General features: G+C 38.7%; 1 protein-coding gene across 2 annotated transcripts in view; it reads right to left on the bottom strand.

Annotated features, from left to right (window-relative positions):
• Window positions 1-15,775, bottom strand: part of celsr3 (cadherin, EGF LAG seven-pass G-type receptor 3) — a 143,288-nt gene that overhangs the window by 91,194 nt on the left and 36,319 nt on the right. For both annotated transcript variants that reach the window (XM_050066132.1, XM_050066133.1), the window contains exon 3: window positions 13,538-13,826. In XM_050066132.1, coding sequence (XP_049922089.1) covers window positions 13,538-13,826 — 289 coding nt within the window. The remainder of the gene's footprint in view (window positions 1-13,537; window positions 13,827-15,775) is intronic.

Genomic DNA, 15,775 nt, shown 5'->3' with positions numbered 1-15,775 from the left:
AAAAGCATAATTATAAGGCTACGAAAACCAAACGAATTTTATTTTATAGCGATTATACACTTATATAAACATATTAATGGGTAGAATATTCAGATTCAGATTCAAATTTGACAATAAACCATGCCAAATATTACACACTGGCCCTTTAATGGAAACTCAACTCCTGTCAACTCCTGTTTTGGAAGGAGGAAATAAAGAGAAGTAACAGGCAAACCATGTATTTTCTCTTTAAAGAAGTGCTGGACGTTGGATCTAATTTATGCTGATATGAAGTGTAGTTCATGTGGATTTCGAGAGGGAATTGAGATATATATTACATATATATATAGATATATAGATATATAGATAGATAGATAGATAGATATAGATATAGATATAGATATACTGATATATATATATATATATATATATATATGGTAAAGGAATCGATTAATATTCAAAGAACTTTAAAGTATTCAAAGACTCTATCTGGAAGCATTTGAGCCTGATACAGTAAATGTATTTATATTTGTTAGTTCTTTACTTATTAACTTTTATTTGAACTTCTTACACTTTCTCCCTCAAACAGTCTCACTCCTCCTCTTCCCACTAACATCACTAACATCTCCTCTCTTCTTCCTTTAGGTGTCTTTGTTTTATTTTTCTGTATTATCCACTCGTCCATTCATACTTCTTCACATTTTCTATCTTTTCTCCTTTGCTTTTTTCTCCATCCACTCCTCTCCCACTGCTTCCCTGTTATAGTACTCCACTTTTAGTTATTTTCTCTTTACAAGTTATCTTAAGTAATCATCTTTTGTTCTGGCCTTCTGTCATCTCTTACATATTCCTCTGGTCACTTCCCTTCCTCTTCCCTATCATGTCTCTGCTAACTTTCCTTTCTACATACCTGTTTCTGTTTCATTTTCGCTGTATTTCCCTTCCATACACGCCTATCTGCTTCAAAGCCTCTCTACACTTTTTTCAATCTCCTGCCTCTTTTCCCTTTTGCTCTCTCCTTCACATTTCTTGATGTGCTTTTTCACCCCATTTCCACTTTCATCTGCCTCGACCTCCTTCACAATCCTCTTTCGCCTTTTTTTTGGATTTTTTCTGAAGATCAGATCCTAGATATTGATAAGAATTCACCACCCACATTTATTTTCAAGTCTCTTTAGCTTTAACCTCACCCTGCAGCCTTTTCTTTTAAATTCTTTTGACTGTCATATTGCATTTCTCTTTCTCTCATTTTCTATTCCTCCTTTTCCTCAAACATTTTTTTGTTCGTTTTTTTTTTACAACTGAGGGTGAACCTTTTTTCTGCTATTTCCTAACTTGAAACATCCAATGTACCCAATGTTCAATGTTCAGCTTAAACAGATATTCACTCTGTATGTAAATCTCAACAGTTAAAATCAGTAATCTCAATAAAAACAGTGTTTCCCTTACATGCATGTAGCCTCAGCGTTACGCCTGAACTTTACAAGAAGAGAGAAGAGAAAAGGAGCAGAGTGGGCTCCATATTTTTTCTTTAGAAACTAACGCTGTATTATTTTGCACTATGGATGCTTCATATCCAGGTCAATTCACACACCTGTGAGTAAAGCATATAAATGAGAAACTTTGCACTTACCTGATAATGTTACTGCAATGATTAAAACAACTAGCACTAGGTAGATTTAAATGAAGAAGCAAGCAATGCTGATCACACAATCTAACTTCATGTCAATACTGCACAGTAATATTTCAGCAAACGCAATCATTCAATAGGAATATGCAAGGAAACATGAATTTGTGAAATAAACAACATTTGGATTTTTCTTGATACAAAAATAGTAGGTATTCCTCATGCGCTGATAGATATGTCTCAGGAGGGTGCGCCACGCGGAAGCAAGAATGTTTTCGAATGTGTAGGACAAAAAATTTGCATGTATGCTTCACCTCCTTCTTCAGTGAATTTATTATCTGCTGGAAAATATTCATTATTGCCCACAAAATAAACTTGCACCCTATGCAGATACTTGCAGATACAGTCAGTCCATCCATTTATTCATCATTTCATTCATCCATCCATCCATCCATCCATCCATCAGTCCTAGTTTCTGTGTCTCTGCACTTGCATTATACCTTTCATGTTCGAAAACATTACCACTATCTTGAGTGACACGTGCTATGTATGATTCCACTAGCAACAAGTCTGCAGCTCCGTATCAGGAACATCCAAAGTACTGTATATGTAATGCTTGGAAGACCGTGTAAATGTACAAGTATCCACTGGCGCCAAAATACCACAAGTACACTGTGATAACAGGCACAGCATTCACTTTTAATTCTTCACATGACATCCGTATCTCCCACAAACACCGCAGAGGGGCCTGAGGTACTTGTACAATTTTCCCTCCGCCTCCCTCCCCTTCCCTCTCCCCATGCTCGCCAACTTATCTCCCCAAAACTAATTTAAGACTCTTTTCTCCTTCCTCTCACACTGTTTAATGCATTTATCCCACTCAACTCAGCAAATCATGTTCCCTGCGGCGCATTTTTACATATAACATGCACATTTCCAAATTATGTCTATTATGTATTTAGATATCTCCATTTCCTTTATTGTCTCCTCCTACACAATCTGTGCTCGTTCCAAACCTCATCCCAAAAGCTCTGGCTGTTTACACCACGTAATGTTTTTTATTTTTCACTCCACAAAGTCATTTATTCTCCCTGCGTGTCCTGCATGCTTGCTCTATCACACACACACACACACACACACACACACACACACACACACACACACACACAGCCAACACCTGACTATTTTTTAATTTCCCTAAAGTAATTTAGTCTACCTCTCTTATACGTACACACACACATACATACACACACACACACACACACACACAAACACATGCAAACCTCATTCTCTCTTACCCTTTCATCAACTAATTTGGTCTCATTCTTACACACAACACACACACTCATTCAATTAATGACCTCTAAAATTAATGTCACTGAGACTTCTTTCTGTCTCTCCCTCCTCACACTCTCACCAAACCAGCCTGGTTTTACCCACAAAACTCATCTCTCATTCCTCTCATTCTCATTCCTTTCATTCTGTCCTCAAACTGTCTTTTCAAATGGCTCTTTCTGCCTAACTTCATCTCTTGCATGATATATCTTCACATACCATAATGTTTTTTTACACTTTGAAAAGCGATCTTTCCTCCACCTTCCAAGACCTCGCTCGTCTGTTTTTCCTGAAATACTGGCGCTGTCTTATCACCCGAAAGCTTGTCACTGACATCCGCCCGCTGTGAATTTCTCAATCCTCACATTGTGTCTTATCATTCCCAAACTAATTGAGTTGTCATTTGTCTTTCTTTTGTTCTTTTTTCTCTGCAAATGTGCTAAGTTTAAATTACTCCGTTCTTCACCCAGTACATTGTTATAGTCTTATTATTTGCTACTGTGTTGTGATTAATTTTACAATAACTGGCTGTGTAAAGGCTACGTATATAATACATGCTATCAGTGGAATGCTGATTAATTAACTCCTCCATTTAGTCCTTAATTCTTAAATGACTTATGTTTAGTTTTTTACAGTTTTGGTTAATTGGATTTGTCTTAAAATTAACAAATAAATTAATAAATGAAATGTGAGTCCTGTTGCCTCCGTCTTGCAAAAACTATTAGTCCAACACTTAATACAAAGCTTCACAATATCTTTTTTTGGCATCACGTGGGAGTTGTAAGTTGCTAAGTACATAATTAGTCAGATTAGCTTAATAATTAGCTCTGATTTCATGGCTCAGCTCTGCCATTGGGCATATGTTTATTAAACTGAACATTTTTCACTTTATCACAGACTGCCAAAGTGTGCACCACTGGGAGAATAAGCAACAGTTTTGCAGATTGTCCGGTCAGTTGTCATACACACACACACACACACAAAAATATAGATATATCAATAAATGCTCAAAACATATGCTCTCAATATAATTAACTCAAGTCATCACAACCTAAACTCAAATACTACACTTTCTCCAGGTGTAAACACGAAGCCTCAAAATTGTTATCACACTAATCAACACTGCACAGGTCAGTAAACAGGGCCATGAAGCATATCCAAAGACAATATGACAGAATGATACATACAATGTGAACATGTATGCAATGCCAAATTTGCAAGACAACAGTAATTGTAACTTCATGCCACCCTAGTTCATCATGTGCTCATACATGGAGGACTATGAGAGAAGCTGGACAGCCAGTACAACCAAACCTAAGCTGTTGCATGGCTGAATCTATTGTCTGTAATTTCAAAAGGAAAGACAGGTAATTTGCCTTGTTGTTACTGTGATACATGTGATGTTGTAATGCATATAGACTGAATCTCCTTCCTCATTGTAGTTTTTACCACAGTGATGCATGACCAAAGGTCAGTAATTGAGAGGCGGCCATCTGTTGGAGGAAGGCAGAAACTTCTCACAGCTGAGGCCACCCTGGCAAATATGGTGACTGACAGTAACAGTAAGGCTGTCCGTCTGAGGGAGATTCAAACCCGGACAGTTGAAGACCAGGTGGTCCTCCAGTGAATTGACAGCGTCAGCATTTCCAACAATGATGGGCGCCTGTAGTGATGTGTGTGTGGAGCCTATCCAGGGCTGGATAAAGGATATTTTTCCCCATTTTTCCCTGATGGCCTGAAGAGAGCCATGAAGACAGCGCTGATGCTGATGCTGAGTAATCTCTACATTTGCTGTTTATAGAATTAAACCTTCAGGAAATTGGGTATTTTACTCTGCATGGACTCTTCCTTGATGTTTTGTCAGTGTGACATTGCAAAAGTCAGCAGCAAACAGAAGTACTACCTCCTCCACTGTAAGATGTATACTGTAAATTACAGTACTGTTTTGAATTTCTCTCAACAGGCTGTTGCTGACAGTTATCTGGATAGTCAGTGCTGTGATTTCACAAAGTTCCAAATTATTTCTCTAAAAACCTAAACATTTTAGTAGCAGTGTTTTGAATTGACCCCTCCAGTGTGTAACAAACTGTCGTGAAATCTTTCTGAAAGCTTGTTGTATGAGTGCGCTGTTATGGATTTGTGTTTAACATTTTGTGAAATGGAGCACAAAAAGGAACGTGTCTTGGCATTCGAGAAAAACTGTAAGCTCACTCCCAACTCCCTTGTTGGTGCTAACGCCAAACCCCCTTCATTCCAGTCAATTCTTTATTTCTGTCCCTTCTATACCTTCTTTATACTTTCCAACTTATCTTGCCAAACATAATTTAGTCCCTTCTTTCTCTGTATTCACCACCCAGCTCACTCTTTCATCCCATCCCTGCATTTCAATCTCACCTCAACCCACTACATTTCTGCCCTTACTCCTCAGCCTACTCTTTCCAGTCCTTTCTTTCTCTAATTTTAAACCATCTACACCTTCCTCAGGAAGTTAAAACATGCTTATACACCAGCATTATTCTGCACAAGCCTGACATAGTCTTAGCCACCTCCAGCTAATTGGCTCTGTATGTGTGATCTGTTTCCCTCCCTATCTGCTGGATTAAATTTCTCAGTGTAACATGCATATCTGCGTTATCACATCCAAAACTAATCTCACCTCTGCCTACCGCATTTCTTCTCCGTCTCTTTCTCTCCTCCTGTGTTTCTCATCTTCCCTCTGTGCAAAATACAGATCGCTTCACACAACCAAGCGATTTAATTTCTACCTGCCCTCTCTTCTCACAGCTCAACATTTTTATCTTCTCACAAACTAATTTAGTCTGCATCCATGCTTCTCCCTCTCTGTCTCCCATCTCCTCCTTGCATCTCTCGGCTTTCCGAGGCGTATCCCTTGTATTATATCTTACCATAATCTGCATAATGTGCATGTCTCTTTATCACTTCTGAGTTGATGTTCTTTCTGTTTCTGAAAACCATCAGATATCTTCTCTCTCTGTCAACTGTTATCTGCGTCTTTAAGGCTGACTGTCCACTGGGAGCTTCTCTTTATACCTCTGAGGTCTTCCTCTTGTTTTCAGGGTTAATGACTGTTGCACATTCCCGTCGGCGCTGCAAGCTCTGCATGTTTCCAAGAGAAGTGAGCGCTTGCGGTTAGAAATATTTAAATTCGTATAAATAAAAGAGTGCAGACTGCAGCGCCTCAGATGAGTTTAGCATTGTAGCTGCAGGAGGTGGGACTACAACTTCCCTCATACATTTGATTAACTCTAAAGTGAGGCACCCTGGAAATAAAGAGGTTTATTTCTTAGAGGAGCAGAAGCTAATTATTCTGTACTTAATATGAATGTTTCCTTTTATTACTTGCCTTAAAACTAGGCTTGATTCAGATTAAATTCTAGTTTAAAAGCACTGGTTAATAATTTCAGGTCTAGAAGATATAATCTGAGCCAAACACACACGTTCATCACTACAAAGAACGGCAGCCTTTATACTACATTTTAGTCCATGTGGCATGCATTTGGAAATGTATTTGATTGGTCATTCAGTTGGCTGGAGGTTGAAAATTGCACATTTAGTCTCTGGTTGAAACACCACAACAGCTGTCTCACCCATTCGAAATTAATTCCACATAAGGAGGCAGATGTCTGTCTGTTAAAATGCATAAACCTTTCATATGACTGAGAAAGAAATTACATATTCTATTCAACAAGCACTAACAGGATTAACGGAGAATCTGTTTAGAATGAGAAACAGCAGCACAATAACACACTGCTGTAAAATTGAGATTTCTATTTCAAATGTGGGCTCATTTGTTTGCAATATTAATACCAAGATTTCAAAATATGGAGCACTTCAACACTTTTGGAGGAAACTTACAATATTTTTCAAAGGCATAATCAATTATTCCATTCTTTTCAGACTTCTATTGAGATTATTTTAATTAACTTTAACTTTTTTGTTTTCTGTTTAGCTATTTTTGGTTTGCTACATACGAGTATGAAATGAGTTGCAGGAAAACAAGCAGACAACTGACTACTTACAGTACAAGGGGCTAACTGTAGCTGTGTTAACAAGGTCTTCAGTAGCCATTTTTTTAACAACAAACATTTTAACTTGACAAGCACAAGTGCAAATAATAAAATTAATAATGCCTGAATTACAACTGGTGGCATCTGTTTCAGGGTCCAACTATAAAACACACTTGAAAAGAAAGGAGCAATCATTAATGCTATTAGTGACACCTGTGCTTCTCCTGCTATGATAAGTAAAAATGTTGTGAAGACGGCCTGTGAGCACATTAAAGCAGCACTGGTCACTCTGTCCCAAAGTCAAGGATTATTCACTGAAGTCAAGTAATTGATTGAGGACTTCAGGAGTCCTGTAACACATCAGGAAACTAAAAAGCTTTTCACACTTGAATCAAGCAAATCTTTAACCCTGGATTGTAACACACCATGATTAACATACAGCACCACAGCGTCACTGGCTTCTCACTACTCTGCTGAACAGTACATGACCTCTGCTGATTCAGTGTTCGTAATATTTTCTCAGCACTACATCTGTACAGCTGGCACCATACAGGTAGTGTTAACCTTTCTTCACAGCAGGTTTACTGTCTCATGGGTACAAAGCTGTTGTAACCCCCGTTCAAAGTGTCAAACCTCTCTTATCCTGAGGTTAAATTTGTGGCTTACAGAGGGTGAGCCTGAGGTTACATGTATTGTGAAATCCTTGTGTCTTTATCTTAGTGGTGGAGAGGGTGAGGGGGGCTCAGTCATCCTGAAAGAGTCCAGTGTTATGGATGAAGCATCCACCTGCTGCTACACCTACTTAAATTAGAGGGTCCCAAAGCTCTGGAACAGCCTGCCTGAGAAAAATAAGGCTGGTTGAGTCAGTGTTATCTTAATTAAAATCTCTCCTTAATATATTTTTATATCAGCCCTTATCCTGATATCAATAAATGTGTTTACTTGATCTAATGCACATTTTCTCTTTATTTCTTATTATGTTTTACTTCATTTATTTCTAATCTGGTCCAGTTTAATGTATTCTATATACTTCCAAGGTTTTCCATTTCCTGTTATTATTGTTGGTTTTAATTTGTTGCTTCATATAAAGCAATTTGTAGCTCTACAGTTAATTGCATTACACAGTTTTCTGGTTTACTCTGTTGTTTTGATGAGGCATTTCCTTTAAGAAAAAATTCCCCCCAGCTAATCAATAAATATTAATTTGAGTCGACAGGGCGCAGTTTCACTCTCAGCCAGAGTGAAACAGCATGTTTTAACATGATGAGATAATTTTCGCATAAGCTTAAGTAGCCCAAAGAAACACCAAAATAATTGTTAACAAATGATGCCTGACACAGGGCTATTGAAAGCTACTGTTCTACCATCAAATATATTTTTCACTGAGTGGAAAAAGAAAGTTTCCAGTCTTGGTCAAAACCTGGGGCTTAGCTCTTGCCTGTGAGAGAGATCCATAGAGTTTCAGGGAGAAGCAATTCAAAGCCACAAAGAGCGTATGAGGGAATGGATGAAGGCAAGTTGGATGGGAAAATGGAAAAAAATGAATGTGGTAGAAATCAAACTTGGTTAGGAGATGTCTGGAGATTTCTGTGTGTTGCAGAATCAATTCGTCCCTGTTTATTTGTCCTCCTCCACCTCCTCCTCTTCCTCCCACTAGCCCTGGGCGTTGACAAGACACCACAACACCCGACGCCTACGCGGGAAAAGCTCAACACCGACTTACCCAGAACCCATCTGATTTCCCTGGCTCTATCACTCAACTCTCATCCTCCATCCCCTTCTCTTTCTCACTGCTTTCAGATGTCTCTAGCCCCATTTTCCCCCTGCAGCCCTCCTTCCATGTTATTCTCTCTGAATTCATCTGTCTCCTTCGTCTCCCATATTGCTGTCATACACACCTCCTCTCCGTCCTTTCCTTCATCTCTCATACTCTGCTGTTTGCACTCCTGTCCTGTCTTTAATTCAGTTTTTTCTCTGTTCCTCCTACTCTCAGTTATTTTGTCCTCCTTTTTGTCTCCAAATATCAATTATCTGATTCCTATCTTTTATTCTGTCGGTCATACTACACACCCTGTGTGGACAGCGATCATTCACGTTCACTGCATGTCACACTGTGTGAGATGGGTCCAATAAAATCTTTGTCTGGATCTTTGTCAGAGTGTATGACATCTATTTTGAGGTATGTCGGAGCGGTATGATGTAGACGGATATAAATGCGAGTAGAGACACGTCATCTGTCATTCAAGCTTTAGCCAGAGCACTAACACAGTTTTTTTTTCTTCAACCTATAAAGTGAAGCTTTAACAATGTTCCAGTAGCCAATTATTCTGAGTCATTTCATCTCATACTCTGATTGGTTGGTTAGATGTGAGTCGTAGCAGCACTCACATTGTGAGATTTGGTCCTACAGTTCAGATACTATCAGCGGCAAAACTTTAAATTAACCATTGGCGGATGTGTCTCAGTGTAATCTAGTACCAATTTTGGAACAATGACCAATCAACTGTTAACCGGTATTGCCCTAAATCCAAAAGTAGGGATCCCAGGGTGAAGAAATTTTCTCACTAGTTAATAAACTGGTAACCTGTTACAGGTTACACCAGACATTTTAAAAGAAAAAAAGTGGGGAGCAAAGTGGGGGGACAGTGGGAGCAATGGAACAAGAAAGAGCAGCCACAAAATACTGACAAATGGGTGCTTTTGCTTTTTGGTTTGACACCACTGTCCACGTCGGTCAACTCTCTTGTCACATTATAGGTGAAATCTGTCTCCTGCTCTGTGCTGGGACTCTGCTGCGGCTGCTGTACGATACAGGCAATTTCTAAAAATAATTTCTAGTTTATAATTGCAGCATTTGTTGTCCAACTAAGTATTCATTTAAAAAAAAGGAAAACCACAGTGGGTGCACTGGGCAAGTAATGAAATCAATTAACACTGTCTACAGCGGCAATCCAACCCAAAAGTCGTTTCCTCTTCCCCTTCACATTCCCTCTCTCCCTGCTTTTGGTCTTTCCTCTCCATTTTTAAACTCTCCTGACTCAACCCATTTCTATTTCTCTTTCTTCCCATCATTCTCTATCATCCGTCTTTCTCTCACCCTCCCACTCACTCTCAGTCTCTCTCTCTCTCTACCTCCACTTCTGGTTTGCTCATTTCCTCTTTCTCTCTTTATCTCTCTTTCTGTCTGTCTCAGTGGGAGTTTGGAAAACACTCTGTCTCTCTCATGAAAGGAAAGTGTTGCTTCACTCCCCCAGCTCGCTTTTGATTCGAAATAAAAGGCAATGTGAAATATCCCCCAGACACACACACTGACATTCATAGCATCTATCCTCTTCTACAACCTACTCAATGGCTCAAAGACTGAAGCAATGCAGCAGTATGGCGGGGCGGGGAAAAGGTAGAGGGAGAGAGAGCAAATTAGTCTGGAGTATTGGGAAAGGTAAGAGAGAATGAAGTGTGTGTGTGTGTGTGTGTGTGTGTGTGTGTGTGTGTGAGAGAGGGAACAAATTAGTTTGGTGACAATAAAAAAGAGTGAGGGGTTTATGGTGGCTGCAGTGTGTGTGTGTGTAAGAGACCAAGTAACAGGTAGAGAGCTGAGGAGGAGGAAGCTCTCCCAGGAGGCAGAGTGTATGTTTTCATGTTGTTCAGCTCAACATGACAACAGAGTAAAAACAGAGCGGATCAAAGAGGAAGTCAACATGGGACATGAACAAAGAGACACTGACAGTCAGGTTTAGTTTACCAGGGTTGAGTTAAAGACTACACCAAGACACAACAAACACACAAACAAACACACTCACACTCTATCCTATCTAATAAACCAGTAATGTAGAAGTGAATATATAAAGAGGTGAATATAACACTCAGCAATATGCGAAAAAATCTATTAAAATGTCAAAAAATGTCTTAATCTACCAATGGGTATGTTGTTACAAACCTATGTGCATCAAGTGCAAGCCCATTTTCTGAAGATATTTTTAGGGCTTTTTATTGTCTTCATGATAGAGCAGCTCGAGAGTGACAGGAAAAGGAAGGAGGAGAGACAGAGGGGGGATGACCTCAGGAAGTGCTTTGAAGACAGTTTTCGTATTACAACTTCTGGGTCCATTGGGCCCAGAAAGACTTTTCCCATAGACTTAGAATCTAAAAGAGATGTCCACAAATCAGTGATAATTTTGTTGAGCATCACAACAACCTCCGCAAAATAATTTTCGTCACTATTGGGATTTGATCCATTGAGTCCGTTTACATTTCAAAAGTATATAAGACAATTAAATAACTGTATCCCCAATCAAGTTAGTCGAGGGCTAAACTGCAAGTTAGCCACCTGGCCAGTGGCAGTTAGGCACTCAGCTCACTAAAGTCTGCAGTGCGCTTGCTCTATAGGCCCAACGATTAGGGCTGCAACTAACGATTATTTTGATGATCGACTAATCTGTCGATTATTTCTTTGATTAGTTGACTAATCATTTTATCGAAAAATGTGTTACAATGTTGAAAAATGTCGGTCTGTCTCTCCCAAACCCCAAAATTATGTCATCTAATGTCTTGTTTCGTACGCAACGTCAACGTGTTTTAGTTCACCGTCATGGGAGGGTGTGTAAAGCTACCAATATTTGAACGTAAGAAGCTGCAGTAAGAGTATTTTGGGATTCTTTTATAGTACTTTTCTATGAAAAATGACTCTAACCGAGTAGTCGACTACAAAAATAGTCACAGATTATTTTAAAGATCGATTAGTCATCGATTAGTCGCCTAATCGTTGCAGCCCTACCAACGATGCGAAAGATCCAGGTAGTTTTAAACCTGACATGTCAAACTTTTTTAGCTTAGCAGCTTTCACAGGAATGAACAGAGCCCTGCCTTAAACGCTTTACCTAGTTCTCTTTATACATTCATACATTCATGGGTGCCGGTTGATTTCAAACCCAGGCAATGTCAAGGACACAGCCTATATGGGGTGCACGCTCTATCAGGGGAACTAGATTTCGTGCCATGTGCAAGCTTTAAAATTCACAACACTTCATTTAAAGGTTTCAAAGTTTCCAAAGGCACCAAATTTGATTGAAGTCACACATAAAATTTTAAAAACAAATTATACATTTTCCATTAAGAAGTGACAGAGCAGCCATTCAGAAATGTATAATGGATGTGACTATTTCACTTACTAGGAGTGAGATAGTAATTTAGCATTACAAAGACCAGATACAGCCTGTGTGACACTGACATGTGTAATCTCTGAAGTTGCTCAAAAATAAAGTAACATTAACATAAACAGCGAATAAATAAACAGCACCAGATGGAAGTATTCAGAGTTTTGTAGAATATACTGATAATTCAAAGGTTAAGTTAAAAAGAAAGTAAAAAATTGCAATTCTCATATAACTTATCATTTCAGTCATTCATTATCTGCAACCACATATCTTGTTAAGGGTCGCGAGGGGCAGCAGACTATCCCAGCTGACACACAGAGACAGATCACCATTCCTGCTCACATTCAAACCTACAGCAAATTTAAAGTCACCAGTTAACCAGACCTGCATGTCTTTGGACTGTAGAGGGACCCAGAGAAAAACAATGCTGACACAGGGGAGTACTTGCAAACTCCACACAAAAGGGCCTCAGTTGGCTGGCTTCCAGACCAAAAACCTCTTACTGTGAGCAGACAGTGCCAACCACAGCACCACCGTGTCACCCCAAACTATAGTTTGACACAACTACATATAGGGTAATATAAATACAGGACAATAATAAAACTTTTGGTATGATGAAAGTAAAATGTTTCTGAGCTACACATTTTTTAGCATTTTTGATTAAGTTAATTGAGAAATTTTTATGTATTTAAGATCTTGTAATAGTACTATTTATGCATTTAATTAGGTCATACTTTAAATTCCACCTAGTTCCTGCAAAAGCCACATTGCTCAGCTTGGCTCTTCTGTTTCATGAGTCAGCATTTTAAACTGCATGAAAACTACTCAGGGTCTACAAGTATTCCACTAAAGATGAAAAACTGTCTGCGGAAGGACCTGTTAATTGGCAAGCTCTCATGTACTTAATGAGCACTTAAAGGGAAACTAAAGTATTTTTCAACCTGGACCCTATTTTCACATGTTTTTGAATCTAAATACTGAAGTTCCCTTTAGCTACTGTTTTATTAATGCAGGGGCACTACAAAACTCAATCAGTTAAACAAACATCATGTAGACAGCAACTTTGAGGTGGCTAACTAGCGTGATCAAGATCAAGAACATTTCCAATTAGATGTGGCCAATTTCTATTCATTTTAGGGCATTTACATAAAGCAAATTGCAAGAGATAATAACTTAATTCAGAGTGTCTTCAGTATTTACCATTCATAGAAGATGGTTGAATTAAGTTGGGTTTATTCTCAGTTATATACTAGTACTACAGTTTATAATCAACATGTGTATACCACCATCACTACCAGAAACAAGCACTCAAACTCTTATTGTTATATTTTATGAGTACAAAAACAAACACCAAATTCCACAGATACATGCTCACTCCTGTACTCACGACAGTACACATTCCCTTCCTGACTCACCAGTGTAGTCTTCACGGCAGATACAGGTATACCCTCCTTCTCTGCGGGCACACACCCCTCCGTTCATGCAGGGGTTGGAGTAACACAGGTTGATCTCCGTCTCACAGTAATCACCCGTGAAGCCAACTGGGCAGCGACAGCGTAAACCCGCGATGGGGTGGATGGGCCGGAACAAGATGGAGGGTGAGGAAATGAAGGGGGCGGAGCTGTTGAAGCGCAGCACTGAGATGCACTTCATGTAGTTCTGGCACGGTTCACGCAGACACACATTGTCATCAAACGGGAGGACCTGGAGTGATGGGAGAGGAAAGATGTTGGAGATCATTGAGAGGAATGTTACTGCTTTGTTAACATGTAAACAGAAGTTTACTGTTGTAAGTGCTCCAGATGGTGCCCTAATTCAATCCTAGTTTTCACTGCTCAGCATACTTTCTAATCAAGGGCTTTTTTTTCATCATTATTTCTGCCTAGCTGAAACACACAACTATTTCCAATTTCCCTACAGCACATATTCTGAAGTGTAAAAGAAGTAAAAACACGTGCAATTACTAACATTAATGTTGGCTCTTTCCCATTTGTGTATTCCAGTAAGCCATGCAAACAATGGTGGAAAATATATTAAGATTCTAAAATACAAATAAAAAGTAAAATGTGTAATGTGTAAATATACTCATTTGTGTATAATTACTTACTTACTACATTATTTTACTACGTTAGCTGGTCAAGTGGAGCTAATTTTTACTAATTTCTATACATAGTTCAATCCACAACAATGCATTTGATTTCATAAACTAATCTTTATTTTTCATATTAGGTCTTTATCTGAAATATAACAAGTAACTATAACTGTCAGATAAATGTAGGAGTAAAAAAAAACATATTTCCCTCTGCAATGCAGTTAAGTGGAAGTGTAAAGGTATTTAAATGGAAATACTCAAGAGAGGTAATGTAGTAAGTTGTCAGGGAGAAAGCATCCACAGTACCAGGACACTGACACTGGAGCAGCTAACTTGACTGCAGCCTTGATTAAGATTATTAATTACACCTGTGCACCTGCTGTGACATGTCAAAATGTCTACCATGAATAATGGCTATTATGCAGCAGGTATAGCTGTAGTGAAGAAAAGACGTTTGGAGTTATATTTGTGGGGGAAAACAATTGACACAGTCTGTGGGAGGTAACGTTACGTTATATGTATTTAAATGGATGTTTTATTATTTATAGAAGTAAAAAATAATTTTGTTAACATTCAACAACAGCATGTTATCTCATGAGGCTACCGTTGTTATCCAAAGATATACTCATAAAAGGAAAATGCTAACCTTAACAAGTTAATTAAGTGCAGTAACGTTATCTTCTTAACGTTACACAGATAAAAATGTTTCACCCTTTTAGTGAGAAACTCTGAGCCACTGAGGACACTGCTGAAAACTGGCTTTAACAGAAAAAAAATATTTCAGCTGACATAATGCTAACGTGTCTGCAATTAGTTTAACGGCTAACGTTAGCTAATGACATGCTAATGTTTGACATGTTAGTATGCTAGCGTTATCATTTTAACACCTTAGCTATGCTAGCTACGAGTTATGCTAATGCTAAAACGTCGCAGTAACCTTGCTGGCTAATGAGCTGTCTTTTCCCCTCAAAATCCGCGTTTTTCTTGTTTTTTTAAATTTAAAGTACTTCTTAAAATCTCTCTCTAGATATCGTCATCTTACTGTCAAGCCGCCGTAGTTCAGATGAAAGAAGTTTCAAGTTGATTTACCGGTAAATATTGATATGCTTATCTAGGTTGCCTTCAGGTGTAGCTGAGCAGCAGGGACGGATGTGGGCCTTTTTTTGCCCTGAGTTGTGCCTCTCAGGCTACAGAGCCTGTATGTAGAGGCTGCTCTATCTTATTACACTGGTGTAGCCTAGATTTTGGCAACCAAATTTGATTGTGATCCATCCATTATGACTGTTGAAATATTTTACTCTGGACCAAGACATGGCAAAATAGGTTAAAAAAAATATTAATCATCAATCATGTCTTATTATGATTGTAATATAGTATTGGCTATGTATAACAATAACCCCAAACACTAAAAGCACAAGTGAATAACATCGATCATCTTGTTACAATGCAATGTTCTGGTGGGAAACATTTGATCCTGGCATTCATGTGAATGCTACTTGAGGTGCCACCCAATTACCATTGCAGACTAAGTACCCCACCTTATGGCAACGGCACTCCCTGA

This window comes from Epinephelus moara, chromosome 16 (genome assembly GCF_006386435.1).
Source record: "Epinephelus moara isolate mb chromosome 16, YSFRI_EMoa_1.0, whole genome shotgun sequence".
Taxonomy (NCBI): domain Eukaryota; kingdom Metazoa; phylum Chordata; class Actinopteri; order Perciformes; family Serranidae; genus Epinephelus; species Epinephelus moara.
This window is presented reverse-complemented; position numbering and strand designations above follow the sequence as displayed.